At 41.0% G+C, this 19,760-nt stretch overlaps 1 protein-coding gene across 4 annotated transcripts in view; it reads right to left on the minus strand.

The window, feature by feature from the left end:
• Window positions 1-19,760, minus strand: part of tyw1 (tRNA-yW synthesizing protein 1 homolog (S. cerevisiae)) — a 36,410-nt gene that overhangs the window by 2,449 nt on the left and 14,201 nt on the right. For 3 of the 4 annotated variants that reach the window (XM_061782264.1, XM_061782262.1, XM_061782266.1), the window contains 4 exons: window positions 17,821-17,998; window positions 17,137-17,272; window positions 11,946-12,056; window positions 2,343-2,510 (listed from right to left, as the gene is read on the minus strand). In XM_061782264.1, the coding sequence (XP_061638248.1) occupies window positions 2,343-2,510; window positions 11,946-12,056; window positions 17,137-17,272; window positions 17,821-17,998 (593 nt within the window). The remainder of the gene's footprint in view (window positions 1-2,342; window positions 2,511-11,945; window positions 12,057-17,136; window positions 17,273-17,820; window positions 17,999-19,760) is intronic. The other variant, XM_061782265.1, reaches the window with a different exon arrangement.

The raw sequence follows: 19,760 nt of genomic DNA on the forward strand, positions 1-19,760 counted from the left end.
CCAATTGTGTGGAATGGAATACTAATCGAGTCAAGCATGCAAACTGCGGGGAAAAGAAAGTGGAGCAAATTCATCTTGACGGAGGAAAGTTAAAGACAGGACAAAAGACCACGAGAAAATAGAAGACGGGACAGGACGGGAAAACGTGCGGCAGGAAACGACAGGACAATGATGAATTTACCGACAATCGGCCTGTTTTTGGGCCGACTGCGCCAGTTCCCGACAAAGCACGTCAAACGCCAGACAATCTGAAGTCTTCTAAGATGATCCTACAAGACTGTCCTCAGCTCTGATGTGTGGTGAGAGTGGATTTATCCTGATTTTAGGGTCCAAAATCGGTCGGGCCGACCATCTTAAATATAGAACAATATTTACGTTCAAAACGCTTCATGTGTCGGGGATGCCGATGTCTCCCCGAGTCACGACGCTGAGAATTGTGACCCCAAACGGAATGCAGCCAAACAGGAAGCACCCTATACTGATGAATATGGAAACGTAACGTACCAGGCCGAAAAGAGAACATGACAAGGCCATTCATTCCAAATTAATATCATGGAAACAGGAGTTCGGAACATTCACAGAGCGCATCATCTTGAGCACGTTCCAACGACGTGGACAACTTTTAGATGGTTCAGGTGTACCTAATGAAGTGTCCAGTGGCTTCATGCTTTGCGCTCCACATGTCACACGTGGAGAACACGCAGCGAACACGTAAAGAACACGTGCGGGACGATCCAGCTGTGGCGGTTCCGTCTCATTGGGCTTCATTCGTTCATTGGTTGCAAGTGAGCTGAAGCTTCTTCTGGGCGTGCAGGGCAGAACATTAACACGCAAAACGACGCGAGCGCGCGCGACACAAGTCATGCGTGTTTGTGTGTTTGACGTACCGACGTTCAATTGTGTAAAAAATAAAATGTTTAAAAACGGTGAAAACTGTCATATGCATGCCAGGCCACTAGTTGGCGATGTCACTTCGTAAAGAAACACGACACGTGTTGGCCCTCAGGTCTACTTTAGAGAAACATTTCATTTTAATTTTTTTATGTAATAATCGGTTAATTATGAGATGTATTTAATGTATTCATTATTTTGTTATTGAAATAAACTACGTATTTCACATACACAAAGGAGCTGGCCCATTTGTCTGTTTAAAAAAAATAAATAATAATTTATATAAAAAATAAAGAATAAAAAAAAATCGAACGTGAGCCCAAATGTTTCCCTGCCCGATCGAGACGCCGACAAAAAAAAAAGGAAGCGTCCATTTCGAAAGGAAGACGACAGCGAGAATTCCGACTTAGCACGTCTGCTGGAGAAAGCGTCACGCTGCAACACAACAATCTGGGCCACAAGTGCAAAGCGTGCGTGCGCGTGTGCGAGTATATTAGGAAACGCTGACAGGCGTGGGCGAGCGGGACGTGCAAATGAAGCAAAGTCTGGAGCGCTCGCACAAATGGCTCCCGCAGCCCAGAAAGGAAAGACGACGGAGGGGGAATATGGACGAGAAGGTGTGTCAATCAAGACAATGCAAGACGGGGAGGACAGGGCAGGAAAGATTAGGACAGGAGAAGACTACATGAGACATGAATGAACAACAATATACAGCCCCAATGTTAAACATAAATAAAAACAGAATACAATGATTTGCAAATCATGTCCAACCTATATTTCATTGAATACACTACAAAAACAAGATATTTCATGTTCAAACTGATCAACTTGATTGTTTTTAGGAAACAACGTGTTACAACAGCGTGGCTTCGTAGTAAAAGTGCGCGGGTACTAGACTGGCCTGCCTGCAATCCAGACCTGTCTCCCATTGAAAATGCGTGGCGCATAATGAAGCGTAAAATACGACAACGGAGACCCCCGGACTGTTGAACAGCTGAAGCTGTGCATCAAGCAAGAATGGGAAAGAATTCCACCGACAAAGCTTCAACAATTAGTGTCCTCAGTTCCCAAACGTTTATTGTATGTTGTTAAAAGAAAAGGTAATGTAACACAGTGGTAAACATGACCCTGTCCCAGCTTTTTGGCAACGTGTTGCAGCCATAAAATTCCAAGTTAACGATTATTTGCTAAAAACAATCAAGTTGATCAGTTTGAACATTAAATATCTCGTCTTTGTAGCGTATTCAATTAAATATATTCTGTTTTTATTTATGTTTAACACAACGTCCCAACTTCACTGGAATTGGGGTTGTAATAAATGAGACAGCAGAGGACAGGATTGAGCAGAGCAGACAGGATAAGGCGGGGTGAGACAGGATAGGACAAAAGAGGAAACGACGGCACAGGACAGGGCACAAGGAGACGGGAGGCGTTCGGGCGTGCGGCGTCACCTTGTTGTGCGCAATGAGCAGGCAGTTGGAGTGCTCGTGCTCGCAGGCGATGTCGTAACCGGGCAGCAAGTCGAGCAGCTGCCGCGCAAAGTCGACCACTTCCCGGTGCCACGGGACGTTGGCCATGGTCAGATTGCTGGCCGAACTCTCGCCGCAGTACGTCACGCCCTGAAAAATACACACGCAGAATAAGCAAATGAGCGATTGATAAAAGACAGTCGCCAAAGCTGGAGGTGTGAAGCTGACTGCACGTATTTTCGGTTCATCCTGAAACTTCACCCCAAAGCCGATGTCCGGAACTTTTTGCGAGTAGTGTAAAAAGATTCCAATTGCCCTTGTTGTAAGCGCAGATGGCAAGTTGCAGCTCCTCGGCGCAAGTAACGATTGGCAATCTGTGCTCCCAGGTGGCTAGAAACTTTTTTTTTTTAACAGCTGACATTTATTCCCTTTTGCAGATTGTTTGGGCATTCGGGACGCAATCGATGGCGGCGGCACCTGGAGGCATGCTGAGTAACAGCCCGGCGCACCGGAGTCGCCATAAATCAGCAGGTGGAGAGGCCCAGACGACGGCGGCCGGCCGGCGGGCGGGCGGGCGTGTTTCTGCCGGCGGAGTGGACGAGAGCCGTGATATATGCAAAGCCGAGTAGCCTCCAGGAGGTCATGTGACAGCTGGCTTGGCTCCAATCAATAATGTTGCTTGCAGAGGGCAGAAGCCCATAATGTCATACCTTTTCCCTTCTTACAATGTAATAAATAGACCCATATCTTTTTTGGTTTTTTTCCCAATGCAATTATAATTGCCGTCGATTACGCACAGATTTTCGCTACAGCGCCCCAGGCGGGACCCCATCCCCCGCCAATAGCATTTTGTGAAAATGTTATACATATATTGTGGCCACTATTGAATTTATGTCTGGGACGCTGTAAAATAAATAAATAAAATAAATAAAAAGGCTGTTTGTGTCGAAAACTAATTTATTGGAACGCATACGTGATCAATAACGCTTCTTGATGCAGCAGGGAGCCGATCAATCAGACGCCCGATGAGCACAAGACAACAAATGAAAATGAAAGTCATTCACTGGGAACAAAAATCCTCACAAACGGAAGAAAATGCAACACTGAATTCAATTATTGCCTGCTTTCTGCACCACGAGCGCACACGCACACACATCGATGAACTGAACAACACGTGATGGACACTCACCGGACGCTTCATTAGGCACACCAGCAATGCAATACCGCTTCTGCTGTGAATTGTGTTTTGTCACTTAAATGATGACTGTTAAGAGTTCATATTCTCGGGGAAATAATAGAGGTGACATCAAGCAAGCAGTTTTGCATGAAAAGAAAAGGAATGAAATGATGTATATAAAGTCCCAACATGTCGAGAATAAAGTCTTATTTTTCAATCAGTTTTCAAGTAATCAAGAGAATCAAGTCATTAATATACATATTTGGAGTAATTAAGTTTTCTGAATATTTTTTTCAACAGACTATATGTCATATTTTTCAGGGAAAAAAGCTTGCTTTAAAGTTCTTTATTTTAAGTCATATTTGAGGAAAAAAGCGGCAATATTACTCGACGAAAGCCTGATTTTCTTGAAAAAAAAAATGCAGACTTTCCTAGAAAAAAATTTGGTAATCTTATGGGAATCAAATAAAAACTATTTTTGAGGGGGGGAAAAAGCACTAATTTTACAAATTATTTTGTATTATTATTGTATTGTAAATTTTAAGCAAATAAAGTCGTACTTAAAAAATAAAATCAAACATTTAAAGAAAAAAGTATTAAAGTAATGTCTTAAAGACATTACACTTTGAGACAAAATAATTTTTTTGGGTGTAATTTTAAAAGAGTTCGATATGAATGGAGTTAGCCCCCTCCCCGCGTCCCCAATCAACGAGCGCGTCACGTCGCATTATTGATACAAGCACATTTGGTCAGCGCTTGTTGTCGAGTGACAAACGAGAAGGTCTTGGCGCGAATCGATAGCCGATCTCGTTTGGCGGGAGCGACGTTCTCTACGGGCGACACAATCGATATGTCCAACCAAAGACATATTGGGCAGCTCTTTGAACATCTTTCACTCTGTTCACAAACGCGCCAGAGTGAGCAGAGTTACGTTCAACAGCACAATTTCAATCTGTACGACCGCCAAGACGAAGCCTGCGGCAATTTTTCGACTGTTGCCATGTCGCTGCGCACTCTGAAAGAAGAACAATAAACAGAACCAAATCTACAAAAGCAGTCTTTGAAAACATGTTCAGTAAAACCCCACCAGTGAAAAAAACGCAAGCAACTGACCCCCCTATAAAATGTTTACAACTGCCTATTTTAATAGCTTTAATATCATTTTACAATAATACCCTTCAAAAAGTGGCTTTTGGTGGGAGAAAAAAAAATGCACCAGAAGGGCACATGAACATGCGGCGAAGACTCTCCGTCACTTCCGCTAGAAACCCAGGCTAAACTTAGCTCCTCCCCGACATACAAACATGTTAAGTCTTTCAGTCGAGACGTATCACTTCAATATACAGTCGACCCCTGCTATTACAACAATAATAAATAATAACAACAATAATAATGCATTGTACACTTATATAGTCTTATATAGCCCGACAGCGAATAGCGAAAATTCACAAATAATTGACGTCCATTATAATTGCGTTGAAAATGTATTTGCTTTTTTTTTTTTAATCCCAACAAGTTTTTGTTCAAAATTGAAAATAAAAAAGGAGAATCTGCAGGTGTTGAACAATATGAACGAATATGCGGGGGTCCACTGTACTTCCTTGACAACAATTACTACGTTCCTATTATCCAGGACTTTGGCACCAGGTTGTGGCAACTTAAAGCGTTATAGAAAGAGCAGCAAAACCGTGACTAGGTGACTCTTTCAGCAAAATAGCTGAGGACAAGTTCCACAGAAAAACAGCTAAAAAGTGAACTGGTGAATAGCGAAATGCGCTTAGGTGGGGGTTCACCATATATCCCATTTTGTAACATAATTATGCGTGCTAACGTTGAAAAGTGCCTTTCAAGACAATTAAGAATGTGCATACAGTCAAACGAAAGACGATAATTGCACAAAATACGGCCACAACATTTCAATTATATATCTTGCCACTGATTGATTGCGTAATGTTTGTAACCAGGGCTTGATATTAACACCCGCCAAATGCAGGTGAATTACAGCAGTGGCGGGTAACACAGCCACTCCCACTCGACACTTTGGGGGGGTTGTAGCTCCACCTGAGGGCCCCCTATAATTTCGTACTACCTGTCCGCGACCCACTTTTTGGTTAGGGTTAACCCAGCAGTTGAGAATCACTGCTCTATTTTTGACCTACCGGTAAAACGCACAGTATAACCTTGGTCAGCGACTGTTTATTTGATTACATTTTTTATGTCTCAAAAGTATTCTCTGTCAAGTGGCTGTCTGTTGTCGTACTGGAGCGGCTCCAACTACCGGAGACAAATTCCCTGTGTGTTTTTGACAGATGATTCTGATTCTGATTTACAAGGCCGCTGCTTGCTTGAATTCTGAGTATAGTTTACCCAAGAACACCTAACAATACATTCTTTTTTATTATTTGTGGCATTGTTAACACCTTGGAACAGCATTAGACAAGAATTATTGTCATTATTGTCATTTATTAAAGGATAATTAAGGTCTTTATTTTGGAAAAACGTATTTATGGGTACACCAAAGTCTTTCACGGCTTTAGTGGGCGTGGTTCGATCATAGAGCAGGTGTTCCGAAAGAAGCAAACAAAACGCAGACCGTCTCCGCGAACAGACGAGAGGCTCGGAGGAGGAGGATGAGCTAACACGGGTTTTGCTACTTTTAATGTGGCAGCAAAGTGCAAAGCAAGCAAGGCCAGCAAAAAAAATTCATTACAGGAAATGCACACACTCGCACATATGCTTGTCACCAGGCCAGAAAGTTGCGCTTCTCATTACGCCGACACGTCCCTGGACTCACTGCTGTACTTCGTATGCACCGCAGTGTCCCCATTACAGCGACAAGCGACAAACAATATTATCCCGTTGCAGGGTTTTCATCACAAATCAAATATTTACAGTATTAATATAAAAAAAAAAAAAATACAAAAAAAAAACACTCTGCAGTGAACCCCCACTGTATCACAGTTCATCTTGTATCACAGTCTGAATTTACAGTTGTGCGCCTCAAGTGTCGTGCCACAACGTGCCGGGTAGCACTGAGTTCGACTGGAAGACATGCAGCGTAATTAAGAGGAAGAAGAAGGGGCAGAGAAGGGCCCCTACTGCGCTCCAATAATAGTGCTTGTTCCCAAAGAGCAGAGAGAATATATTTCTCATAGTACTGCTCTATGCTCTGTTTGTATGCGTTGCTAGCTACACGTATGTTATAGTAGTTGTTCGAACATTTTGAATTACTGTTACGTCGATGCTAATTTACGTTAGTTGTCTATGGCATTTCGCATGATGTGTTAGCATTAAGCTAGTGGACTTTCATTAGAGGAAATGATATGCTTTGGTTGAACATTTTGCTGCTGTTTGTTGTATGCTCTGTATGTATACATTAAAAAACATTAAGGTAACAATTATATTACAAAACATGTTTAAAAAATATACAAAAATTATATTACAAAATATTAAAATAATATTTTTTAACTTTATCACAAAAATAGACATTTTTTAAAAGAAATGTGTAATTAGGAAAAAATGATACAAATATTAAAATAAATAATACTGTTTAACTTCATCCCAAAAATAGACATTTTAAAAAGAAAAAATGCATAATTAGGAAAAAAATGCTAAAAATATTAAAATAAATTATTAATACTGTTTAACATTATCACAATTAGGAAAAAAGCTAAACTGTTGTGAAAATTCCAAAGACCAATCACATTACAAAATATCTAAAATCAACCCAAAAGTGACAAATATTTACATAAATAAAATATTACAAAATATACATAAACAATTATGAAAAAATACAAATTATAAAAAAACCTATGAGAAATATGACAACAAATAAAATAAAAATACAACAATAGATATTTTTTAAATACTGTACAATAAATTAATACATTAAACATCGGAATATATATAAAACAGTAATATCAGGCAAAAATAAACAAGTTAGAAAAATGGAAACTGCAAAAAAATAAAAAAATAAAAATTCTACACAGTAATTAAAATATTACATATATCCAAAATACTTAAATATCAGACAAATATTTTGAAAAAATATCAAATTCCTAAATTACAAAACTATGACAGAAATGACATTACAAAATTTTTTCAAAAGTACAAAAATATAAGAAATACTAAATAACCCCCCCAAAAATACAAAACCGCTTGGAATATAATCACAGAACAGTTGCATAAGCACTGTCGCTGACAAGTGCTTCACGCTGCGTAGCATTGCCGTTCCACTTCACAATTCCTGTCACTTTTGTGAACGCAAACACCGACGAGGAGCGTTCCGCCGCAAAAACAAAAAGCCTCACACGAGACGTCCAAGAAAAATTAAGCCGCGGCGTCCCGCCGTCTTCAATTATTTACTGGCAGTTGTCACGCGTAAGGCGCCCGTGGGCTCCCTGTCCTCGATCATCGTTTGGGGGCCCTTCTGCCGCCTGATGACTGCGGACGGCTCTCGATTATGAATGAGCGAGCAGAAGAGGGCGCGCTCCCGCGGGAGGCTGCTTCCTGAATGCTAACAAAGAGCCTCGCGTGCTCTTTCACTTCTGGAATGGCACCAAAAAATTATAAAAAGATTCGGGTGTGGTGTGAAAACCAGTCTGTACCTGGACGAACATCATGCGCCTGTGTGAAAATGCGTTTAACCCTCAGGAGGACTTTCCACTTTGTTTTGCTTCTTTTACATCATAACGTTTTCAACTAACAACATTTCTTGTCCTCAGTATAAAACAGACATTTTGATCTTTCTGACTCTGACTTGGGCTGGCTGTTGTTCAGTCATTGACTGGCAGCCCATTTCAAAGCAGGGTTGCGCATATTGCCAGCGGTTTTAGAGCATTTTGGCTGATCTTTCAAGACCCACAGAACATTGGGTTCCGTGCCAATATACGCATTAGCCCGCCAAAAGACAGAGGAGACTATTTTCTTTCGCTACAAAAAAAATGTTGTGTTTCTACCTTTTTCCGTTCTTTGGTAATCAGCAGTAGAGCATCGTTTGTATTCACCGAAAATGCCAAAAACGGGAGAAAATGAGATTTTTGTGAAAAGCAGATCAGTGACTCTCACTAAAATCTTTTGCTTTTGTGAAAGCAACAAAAACAAGACTGAGAACAGGCTTGTGATGGCAAAATAATCCTTTCTTTACATTCCAATGACTCGCACATTTTCGCGACTGGCGGCAAGACTCAGGCCCAATCCCTCACCAATATTGGGGGAACACTGTATACGCAGTACCAGCTTTTGTTCTTATATGGCTCATAGTGCAGATGAAGCTTCCACTTCTTAAATAAAAAAGTGTTTGTTCTCCACTTCTTCAAATAAAAAAAAAAATTACCATTTATTTGCTCCATTTAAGTGCAGTAAGACATTAATCCTTGCTTTTGGAAACTAAGAATATGACATGAAATTGCTCCCCCAATTGATAAATGTCACTTGGGGGCGGGTGGGCGGAATAAAAATTCAAGCGTTGAGTGTATAAAAAACCCATTTTACTCAAAGTCCGTGATTCAATCCTTGAAATAACAACAATGTACTCTTCCTGGGTTTCAACTGGCCACAACAGAGCCAAAAGGTACAATTTGACATAAACAGTATATTATTGATACAGACGTATATCGTTGCTGTCGGGAAGAATCCTCACAAATATGATAACGTTCCCAAAAACGCCATCTTGCTTGAGTTAGCAAGCACCGCATCGTTTAAGTTGGCATTATATCTTGCATTGTTATCATACATCGTTGCGCCCCAACATCAACACGCCACCCCTAAATAATGTTCAAACGCTAATTCAACATGCAAAAAAACAAAACAAAAGTATTACGCTGCCAAAAAGCAAATGACTGGTTGCCTCATCTTCGCATGATGTAATAAATACGATGATGAGCTGATTCAGCAGTTGAATAGGCAGAGACCAATCTACATGTAAACATACCTTTGCCATTTGGGACAAACGTTTACTCCAATGTAGCTAGCCTAACTATTTTCACTCGGGAATGTCAAAAACACAACCAGACTTTCGATCTTGAGGCGACTTAATGCCGCACGGCTCCCGCAGATTGATGGAAGAGGCGGAGTTTTGTAGCATTTCTCAGACATTTGAGTGCTCAAGAGAGTTGACGGATTTGTTCGCAAGCTATTTTCAACACTTTCAATTGGTTAATAATGTGTCCACATGGGACCAATAGTATCAATTTGTGAAAAAATATAAACTTGACCATATTTGGACATACGAGGTTTCCGCCTGACAGTGGTGAAATTTAAAGAGCTGAAGTTGGAAATGACAAAATCAGAGTTGATCATGAGATTTGTATCCATACTTGGAATTGGTCCGATTCTACTGTGCACATCAGATTTTTTCGCTTTACAGGTCTCGCAATTGTGACACTTGAGAGCAAGAAAATGGAAATCGCGTCCCTCGCAACCCAGTCTGAGCTGACGCGAGGACAAACGCCATCTGATGAGGACACGTGTCACAGTCCCCCTCATGAAGTCAATTATTCATCCGCTTGTGGAAAAAAAAGAAAGAAAAAACGTGCATGTTAAATAATGAAGCCTTCGTGTCTTTTTGGCTGCGCTAAAAAGGAACCCTAATACTCGACAAGATACGGTTTTCGCAGGGCTTTTAAGACTTTCAATACAACAAAGTGATTTGAGATTTGACTCGTGTTTGCTTGCGGATGCTTTCAATTCTTCAACGACAAAACTTTTAACGTCATGCAGACGATGCAAGTCAAATCATTAGGTACACTTGCGCAGTCAATGAGAACTTGAGCAACTTGTTACAGAAATAAACAAATAAATACTGAAACAGAAACCATTGCAAAAGATAGAAAACAACGAAAAGGACAAATTAGAAAACGAAAAAAAATGAAAACATTTCGAGCAGATTATAAGAAAGGACAATATTACAAATATCCATCCATTCTCTGAACCGCGGATACTCAGTAGTGCCCAGTAGCGGTACCACGGCCCACCTTATGTCAAGTAAGCTATACTGTTCCTCGCTTCCCTTGTTAACTCTTGTGTCTCCTCGTTCCCAGCGCTGCCCTGTGTTCATGACCCACGTCATTCCTGCCACTGAGCCAGCCGCCTGTTCTGTCCACTGCCTGCCAACACATCCAGGACCACCTCCATAACCTTTCATCGTTTGACATCTGCCTCCGCCTGCTCTTGGGTCCAGCTACTCCCCACACGTGACACTATGAACTGAACTTTGAACGAGTTGGCGTAGAAAATTAACTTTCCCACCACTGATCCTGTATTATTTTACATCACAACATATATCGTAGCTTTTAAAAAAAAAAAAAAAAATCGCAACATCATTTTTTTCCCAATACCGTGCAGACCTACTATACATACAAGAATATTATGATAATATGCAACAAGAAATATCTACAAGTACAAAAATATTCTTCAAATGGAATATTAGAAACTGTTAAAAATAAAATCTAAACATGGAAAAGAAAGATGCTTTCCATCTAAAAATATTAAGATGAAAAATCAATTTGTTACAACTTAATAGAAACATTAGAAAATAAATTACCAAAATATAAATATGCAAAATATTACAACAAATGTCTAAAAACAAATTATGAAAATGCATAAATATGACAAATACATAACATTAAAAAGGTTCAAATGTGAAAGTATTAAGACAAAACAATCAATCTCATAATTTCAACAAAAATACTAAAACAAACAAACAAACAAAAAATCCAAAATACCTCTCCATCCATCCATCTGTAACGCTTCTTCTCACGCGGGTCGCGGGCGTGTTGGAGCCTATCCCAGCTATCTTTAGGCGGGAGGCGGGGTACACCCTAAACTGGTCACCAGCCAATCGTAGGGCACATATGAACAAACAACCATTTGCACTCACATTCACACCTACGGGCAATTTAGAGACTTCAATCAACCTACCATGCATGTTTTAGGGATGTGGGAGGAAACTGGAGTACCCGGAGAAAAGCCATGCAGGCACGCGGAGAAAATGCAAACTTCACACAGGCAAGGCCTGATTGGAACCCGCAACCTCAGAACTGTGAGGCAGATGTGCTAACCAGTCGTCCACCGTGCCGCCACCAAAATACCTACACATACAAGAATAATACTACAATACAAAAATATATCTAAAACGTACAACAAAACTTTTTGGACCAAATATTACAAAATCTAGCTAAAAGTACCGAACTATGATAGGAAAAAATATCCAAATTTGTTTCCAGTTGTTTGATTGTAAAACTTTGGCGTGCCAGCCGCTTCGCTTGAGCCAGACACCGGCGCTCCAAACGCAAATGAGGCTTTGCTGCCTGGGATGTCTCTTAAGACGCCCGCCACGTGGAAGCGCTCCAATAAAAAATACAAGTCAAAAAACACACGAGACGAATGAGACAAAAGCATTATCCTACCTTGACCTCGATGAAGTCGGGCTGGCCTAAGGCGACGAGCTCAGAGTAGGCCGTCAGCTCGTCCACGTTCCACGACTTCACCAGCGTCAGACGGTACACCGTTCGCTGCCTCTGAACCATAAAACACACACACACACACACACACGCATTAGAAAAAGGAACAAATGTCATCATAATGGACAAATATTAGGCAAACATATCCGTATTACTGAAACAAGACAAAAACATCCAAAATATGGAAAAAGAGAAAAATATTACAACAGACAAAAATGACCACAAAAAAAAACTGTTACGGCAAAAATATTGGCTAATGTTACAACACACACACACACACACGTTTGAAAAAATTGAAAAATATAAACTATCACGGCGGACGACTGGCACATCTGCCTCACAGTTCTGAGGCCCGGTGTTCAAATCCCGGCCCCGCCTGTGTGGAGTTTGCATGTTCTCCGGGCGCCTGCGTGGCTTTTCTCCGGGTACTCCGGTTTCCTCCCACATCCCAAAAACATGCAGGGTAGGTTCATTGAAGACTCTGAATTGCCCATAGGTGTGAATGGTCGGTTGTTTATGTGCCCTGTGATTGGCTGGCGACCAGTTCAGAGTGTACCCCGCCTCTCGCCCGAAGAGAGCTGGGATAGGCTCCAGCACGCCCGCGACCCGCGTGAGGAGAAGCGGAATGGAAGATGAATGAACCAATGAATAAACTATCACAACAAGAACAGTACAATCCAAAATATTACAACAAAAATCATGGAACATTTTACTAAATCTATTTTATTTTAAAAAATAATAATTCAAAAGTAGAAAATTAGTCCAAAAGAATCTAAATGATAATGCAATATATTACACTAAATACAATAAATATTACAATGATATAAAAAAGTGTTATAAAATAAGGCAAAAAAATATATTTGTAAAACGTATCCAAATTATTAAAAGAAAATATAAAAAAAATAAAAATATCACAACAAAAACATTAGTACAATACAAAAAAAAATACGAGAATGCATATGAAAAATATTACGAATAAATATAATAGGAAAATATTTCAGACATTTAAAAAGTAGAAAATTACAAACAGAACTTTTTAATTTAAAATAAAGAATTTTAAATAAATTGAGTATACAAATGACGAAAATATAAAAAGAAATAAAAAAATGATAACTAAAAACAAGAAATACATTAGAGAAAAATAATCTAAATTATTTTAAAAGAAAAATTTTAAAATATTACAACAAAAATAGATTTTTTTTTAACAAAACAAATCTCAAATTAGAAGAATATTAGACAAAAGATTTAATTTAAAAAAAAAATTAGACAAATATTACAAAATATATCAAATACCTTTTCAAAACATATCAAAAAATATTCCTGAAATGTAAATGTATTTCTTTAAAATAGAAAAATACAACAAAATGACTACCCACGTACGTTCGAAGTAATCTACAAAGTGTCAGATTGTTTGTAGTGCGAGAGTCGGGTGGGGGCGGAGGGGAAATCAAGGACGTCCTGAAGTGTAACTTGCAATAAAACAAAAACACCTTCCCTTTGGTGCCTGGCCAGGACTCCATTGTTGATTCCGGGGACACAACTCTCGTTGTTCCGCATGAAAGACGCCGCCGCAGCGCTGCAGGGTGCGCCGTGAGATGGAATGAAAATAAAAGGGGGCGGCGGGGGCGCCAGTATTTTAATGCTACAGCAAAAGCTATTAGATGAGGGAATATGTTGTACAGTGTGAACGTCTCCTGGGTGGCTTACAAAAATGAAGGATCGGACTGCTGCGGTTTGAATGGTGCAGGATGACGTAGACTGGAGTGTCATGCTACTTATGCCGTTAACAAGGAAAATAGCACGCTATAATATTGTACTCTACAAAAATATCCGGTAATAACATATAGAATAAAGAATGTGCATCATGATTTATGATGCTTCAATTCACTGTGCTGCTCCTTCTGGTGTGCCTGCCTTGGCCACCGGATGGCAGCACAATGCAGTCGTACAGACACAGACGAAGAAGAGTCACCAGTACGCTCAGTGACTCAGCAAGCTGCAATATCATTGGCTGTTTTTTTGCAGAGGACAAAGAATATATGCCTTTAAGTGTTGTTATCTTGTTTGTCTTTCCCTCACTTCAACATAATTTATTGGTCCCAATTTGCGATTGAAAAATGTTTCCCCTCAAAATTCAACCTCCCAAAAATTGTAACGTGTCTCTAAGGACAACTAGCACTTTACAGTATTGTGGTGTATAAAAACGGTAATCGCAAAACAAAATAGGATTTGAAGAATTCAATCATTTTTGCATCATTTTTTTTGTACCTTCACTTTCGCTGGAGTTAATCTCACTCGTGTTTTTCGATGATTTCATGCTTTACTTCAATGGACATCAGCCGCTTCTATTCAGCACTCACTGTCTTAAGACAGATGGTTAGAAAAAAAAACAAAACGATAAAACAAAACACTGTGAGGTAACCATGAGGCCACGGAAAACATGAAGTGTGTTGCTTTTGTTCTTTCCACTTACAAACACTTTACATATTTTGCAAGAGTAACTAATAAACAGCTTGAAACAAGCACAGTCAGCTTCTGTTTTGCTTAATTGGCCAAACTGCGCAAAAGTACTACTGAGACCAAAAACAAGTGTTATGCTTGCATTTTTGACCGTGGTGTATTGAGGTACTTTTCTAGAAGCGGTGTTATGTACAACCCTACTATAAATAAGACTACCGTTTCCCAAAAATCTGTTGACAACCTGCGATGCGCTCAAATAAACGTACGAGCAGCTTGAGAGCCACATGCAATCTGGAGAGGAAACGAGAGAGAATGAGTGAGTGAGAGAGAGAGAGAGGGAGAGGTGGAGAGAGATGGTGGAAGGGGAACATGGGATGGGAAAGAACGCGAGAGAGTGGGAAGAACAGATGAAGGTAGATTGTGGAGAGAACAGGTGCTGAGGAGTGAGAGAGAAAGACAAAAGGTGGAGAAAGACGGTGAAAAGACAACAGGTGATGGATGGAGGAAGAGAGAGGGCAGAGAGAGGCAAATAGAAAAAAGAACAGGTGGAGGAGAAAGAAGGTGAAGGAAGAGAATTTGAGAACAGGTGATGGATGGATGGATGGATGGAGATTCTCCAAGGAATACTTTCAAAAATTGGTTTTGGAGCGTGGCAGGTGTAAAACTACACGGCGTTCCAAATGATTATGCAAATGGTATTTTTCTCCGATTTTTCTAGTCCACGCAAATGACAGTCAACATCGTGCTCAATTCATTCAGCATTAGAGTATCATTTGAATGTTATTGAACAAACCTCCCAACGATGACAATATTTGTTTTCTTTCAAAAATGCACCGTTCTCAATTATTGTGCGCAAAAGAGTTGGCAAAATGTTGGCAAAAGAGTTGGCAAAATGTTAAAGAACTGAAAAGGGTCGTTTGTTGAATTTGCGGCAGTAGCAGGTCACGTTTAGTGAAATTCAAATCTATTTCAATCAAAAACATCTGAACAGGTCAAGTTACATTTTGACGAAGAAAGTGGGCAGTCAGAAACGCCACATAGTTGTCAGAGGTGATTTTCACAGGATCTGGGAGCCTAAACGCGCCAACCGCCTCTCTGCCCAAAACACGTCTCTGCCGCCTCCTTGCCGACGTGGCAGCCGTGTTGGGACGTGCCGGCCTTCCGCCGACTAACCATCCACGGTCGCAGGGCGCTCATCGGCGAACAAGACTGTTTGAAAACTTGTCTTCACGTATTTCTGGGTCCACTGCAGCCGTTTCTGCTCGTGAGCATTGTTTCGGGCTGGCCGAATAAAACGTTTACGCAAACGTTCAAACCCTCCGGTCGATCCTACACCTGGATGTTAGCGCCAGCAGCTTCAAATACTTGTTTGCTGCTTTGACAATTACATTTCAGCAGCTGCGCTCTTAATCCGATGTAAAAACCCCAATTCCAATCAAGTTGTGCAACAAGGAAATCAAAACAGAACACAATGGTTTGCAAATCCTTTGCAACCTATCTTCAATTGAATACACTACAAAGACAAAACATTGAATGTTCAAACTGATTAATACTGTGGCACATCCTTCTTGAATTGGGCGCACCTGGCAAACTAATTATCAGAGAAGTGCCTGAGATTGAGTTCAGTAATCCAGAGCCCTGAGACACAATTAGCTTCCTTGAGTTGAATCAAAACCCACAAATCCAATTGTTATGACACTTTAATACAATTTGCATCATCATTTGGAACACGGTGTCTATATTTTATGATATTGTCTCTCGATACTGCAGTTTTTCACAGGTCTGGAACGAGAAACGGGTTAAGCGCAAACAAGCGTCTGTAGCGTACGTATCGACAGAGGCTGCCGCGGGCCGCCAGCTGCGCTGATGGGCTTTTGTCTCTTTTTCTTGAAAAGCAAAAGGCCAGCGAGACCTTTTGTCCGGGCGGTCCCCCGCGACACGGAAATGGACGCATGCTGGCGCAGGCTCGCATCCGGCGGGGACAGGCACAAAGGTTTGACGTTTTAAAGTCATCGATAAGAGCAGCTCAAAGCGGGCAAAGTGTTTTGGCATTTTAGTGGCTCACGCACTCAAAACACAAAAACACTGTGCTCTTGACTTCAACGAATGAGGTCGTAAACACTCTAAAGCAGTGGTTCTAAACTGGTGGGTCGTGACCCAAAAGTGGGTGGCGGAGTCGTGGAGAGCTAACATGAGTAAGAAAATGCACATGGGGTCCTCGACGGTACCAGTATGCAATGTTTCGAGGTTGCAAATGGGGCGCAATCAACTGGTTGGCGCAGTGGCGTAAGAATATGTGGCCACTTGGAAAAATAAGGCATTTAAGGCAGCTAATGTCGTACTTATTGTTTTTCATTGGATTCTTTTATATTTACCAAGTGTTTATCATACAGAAAGGTCCCCCCCCCCCCCCCCCACACACACACACACACACACACACACAGCGGGGCACTTTGCCTAAGATAGAAAAATGTGACTTAAAATAAAAAGAAATCCAAAACATTTTTTTAAATAACTGTCAAAAAAACTACAAAATGTTTTCCTGGGGAAAATTCTCTCATAATATAAGGATATTAAAATTGAATAGCATTGTTAAATTTAGTTTTCACTGTATTCTTCTTGGCAACGTGTGACTTTTTCGAATAAAAAATATGAGGATTGGAGTTTGTGGTCTGACCTTCTCCGCCAGGGCCTTGAGGCTGTCTAGGAATCGCGTCCAGAAGTCCTTAAAGAGCGGCCTGTCGATCTTCTTCAGGCTCTCCTTGGTGCTGGCGTCCACGCTCACATACAGCTGCGTGACGGGATCCAAGCTCCTGAAAGCACCGGCAACTACTGAGCCTTCACCAATTATTGACTCCCCCACACGGTGGAGAGGAAGAGGAGGAGGAGGTAGACGATGGAGAAGTCGGGTCGCTTAGTTCAAGAGTTTGTCATGAAGAATTCAGGAGAAGAAATCATAAGGCACTCAAGCACGACAGATAAAGCACTTAAAAACAAGTGACAATTACTTTTTTTTTTTTGCTTTTGGGGGGCTGGAACAGATAAATGTCAGTTTAATTCAAATCAAAGGGAAAAGTGATTTGATATGCAGTGGACCCCCGCATACTGGCTTTTTTTTTTTCATTTTTCCTCATTTATTCTTTTTTGGAGGGAGACCAACCCCAAAAACGCTTATTGGCGTTTTATCATATTCAAGAATATTTAGGGGAAAAAAAAAAATTCAATGCAATTACAATGGGCGCCAAATATCCATACGTATAGTCAAGGTAGCCATTTATTGCTACTTATTCACAGCTCTGGCAAACAAGTCGACATCAATTGAAGGCATCTGGCTGCCAAGCGGCGAGCGAGGCAACGCTACCTGATTTCCTCGGGGAACTGCGCGTTGGTGACCAGGAAGCTTGAAATGCGTCGGGAGTGGAGGAGGCGCACGAAGCGGTTGATCTCGGGGTACATGATGGGCTCGCCCACCAGGGACAGAGCGCAGTGCTGCACCGTCAGACCCTCCTCGTAACGCTCCCGCTTCACGCCGGGGACGCCTGGCGAGACAAAAGGCAACGGCGGATTTCAATCTGCAGCTGCACAGTTCTTCAAATAAGAGGCACAGCATGCTTGCTTCAAGCTATTTTTTTTGTCACTCCCAGTTGAAGTTTACTGTAAAACTGACATTAAACTATACATTTAAATACCAAAATCATCAACCAAACATTCAGTCGTCTAACAAAAGTCCAATAGCTTAATGCTTACACATAATGAATAACGCTGCAGAAGGGCTAACAGAAATTAGCATAGCTGTTAGGGTAATTCCTAACCTGCGCTTCTTTCTTTCAATTATCTTTAGATTTATCAACATTTCTCCTATTTTCTGACATGTTACGGACCAAACCGGTCGATGAATCATAATTAATTTGTCAATTTAAAATAATTTTAGTACATTTTTAAAATTCATCAACAGAATAATCGATTACTAAAATCATTGTTAACTGCAGCCCTAATTACCGTAATTTCGCGTGTATAATACGCACCCCCAAAGTTGACCTCAAAATTCTGGAAAACCCTTCTACCTATGTACAACCCCAATTCCAATGAAGTTGGGACGTTGTGTTTAACATAAATAAAAACAGAATACAATTACTTCCTAATCATGTTCAACCTATATTTAATTGAATACACGACAAAGATATTTCATGTTCAAACTGATAAACTTGATTGTTTTTAGCAAATAATCATTAATTTAATGGCTGCAACACGTTTCAAAAAAGCTGGGACAGGGTCATGTTTACCAGTGTGTTACATCACCTTTTCTTTTCACAACATTCAATAAACGTTTGGGAACTGAGTACACTCATCGTTGAAGCTTTGTAGGTGGAATTCTTTCCCATTCTTGCTCGATGTACAGCTTCAGCTGTCCAACAGTCCAGGGTCTCCGTTGTTGTATTTTACGCTTCATAATGCGCCACACATTTCCAATGGGAGACAGGTTTGGACTCCAGGCAGGCCAGTCTAGTACCCGCACTCTTTTACTACGGAACCACGCTTTTGTAACACATGCAGAATGTGGTTTGGCATTGTCTTGGTGAAATAAGCAGGGGCGTCCATGAAAAAGACGTTGCTTGGATGGCAGCATATGTTTCTCCAAAACCTGTATGTAGCTTTCAGCATTAATGGTGTCTTCACAGATGTGTAAGTTACCCATGCCATTGGCATTAACACAGCCCCATACCATCACAGATGCTGGCTTTTGAACTTTGCGTCCATAACACTCCGGATGGTTCTTTTCCTCTTTGTCCCGGTGGACACGACGTCCACAATTTCCAAAAACAATTTGAAATGTGGACTCGTCGGACCACAGAACACTTTTCCCCTTTGCATCGGTCCATCTTCAATGAGTTCGGGCCCAGAGAAGCCGGCGGCGTTTCTGGGTGTTGTTGATAAATGGCTTTTGCTTTGCATAGTAGAGTTTCAAGTTGCACTTACGGATGTAGCGCCGAACTGTATTTACTGACATTGGTTTTCTGAAGTGTTCCTGAGCCCACGCGGTGATATCCGTTACACATTGATGTCAGTTTTTGATGCAGCGCCGCCTGAGGGATCGTACGTCACGGGCATTCGATGTCGGTTTTCGGCCTTGCCGCTTCCATGCAGTAATTTCTCCAGATTCTCTGAACCTCCATCCATCCATTTTCTGAGCCGCTTCTCCTCACTCGGGTCGCGGGCGTGCTGGAGCCTATCCCAGCTATCATCGGGCAGGAGGCGGGGTACACCCTGAACTGGTTGCCAGCCAATTGCAGGGCACATAGA

This window comes from Phyllopteryx taeniolatus, chromosome 8 (genome assembly GCF_024500385.1).
Source record: "Phyllopteryx taeniolatus isolate TA_2022b chromosome 8, UOR_Ptae_1.2, whole genome shotgun sequence".
Lineage (NCBI taxonomy): Eukaryota > Metazoa > Chordata > Actinopteri > Syngnathiformes > Syngnathidae > Phyllopteryx > Phyllopteryx taeniolatus.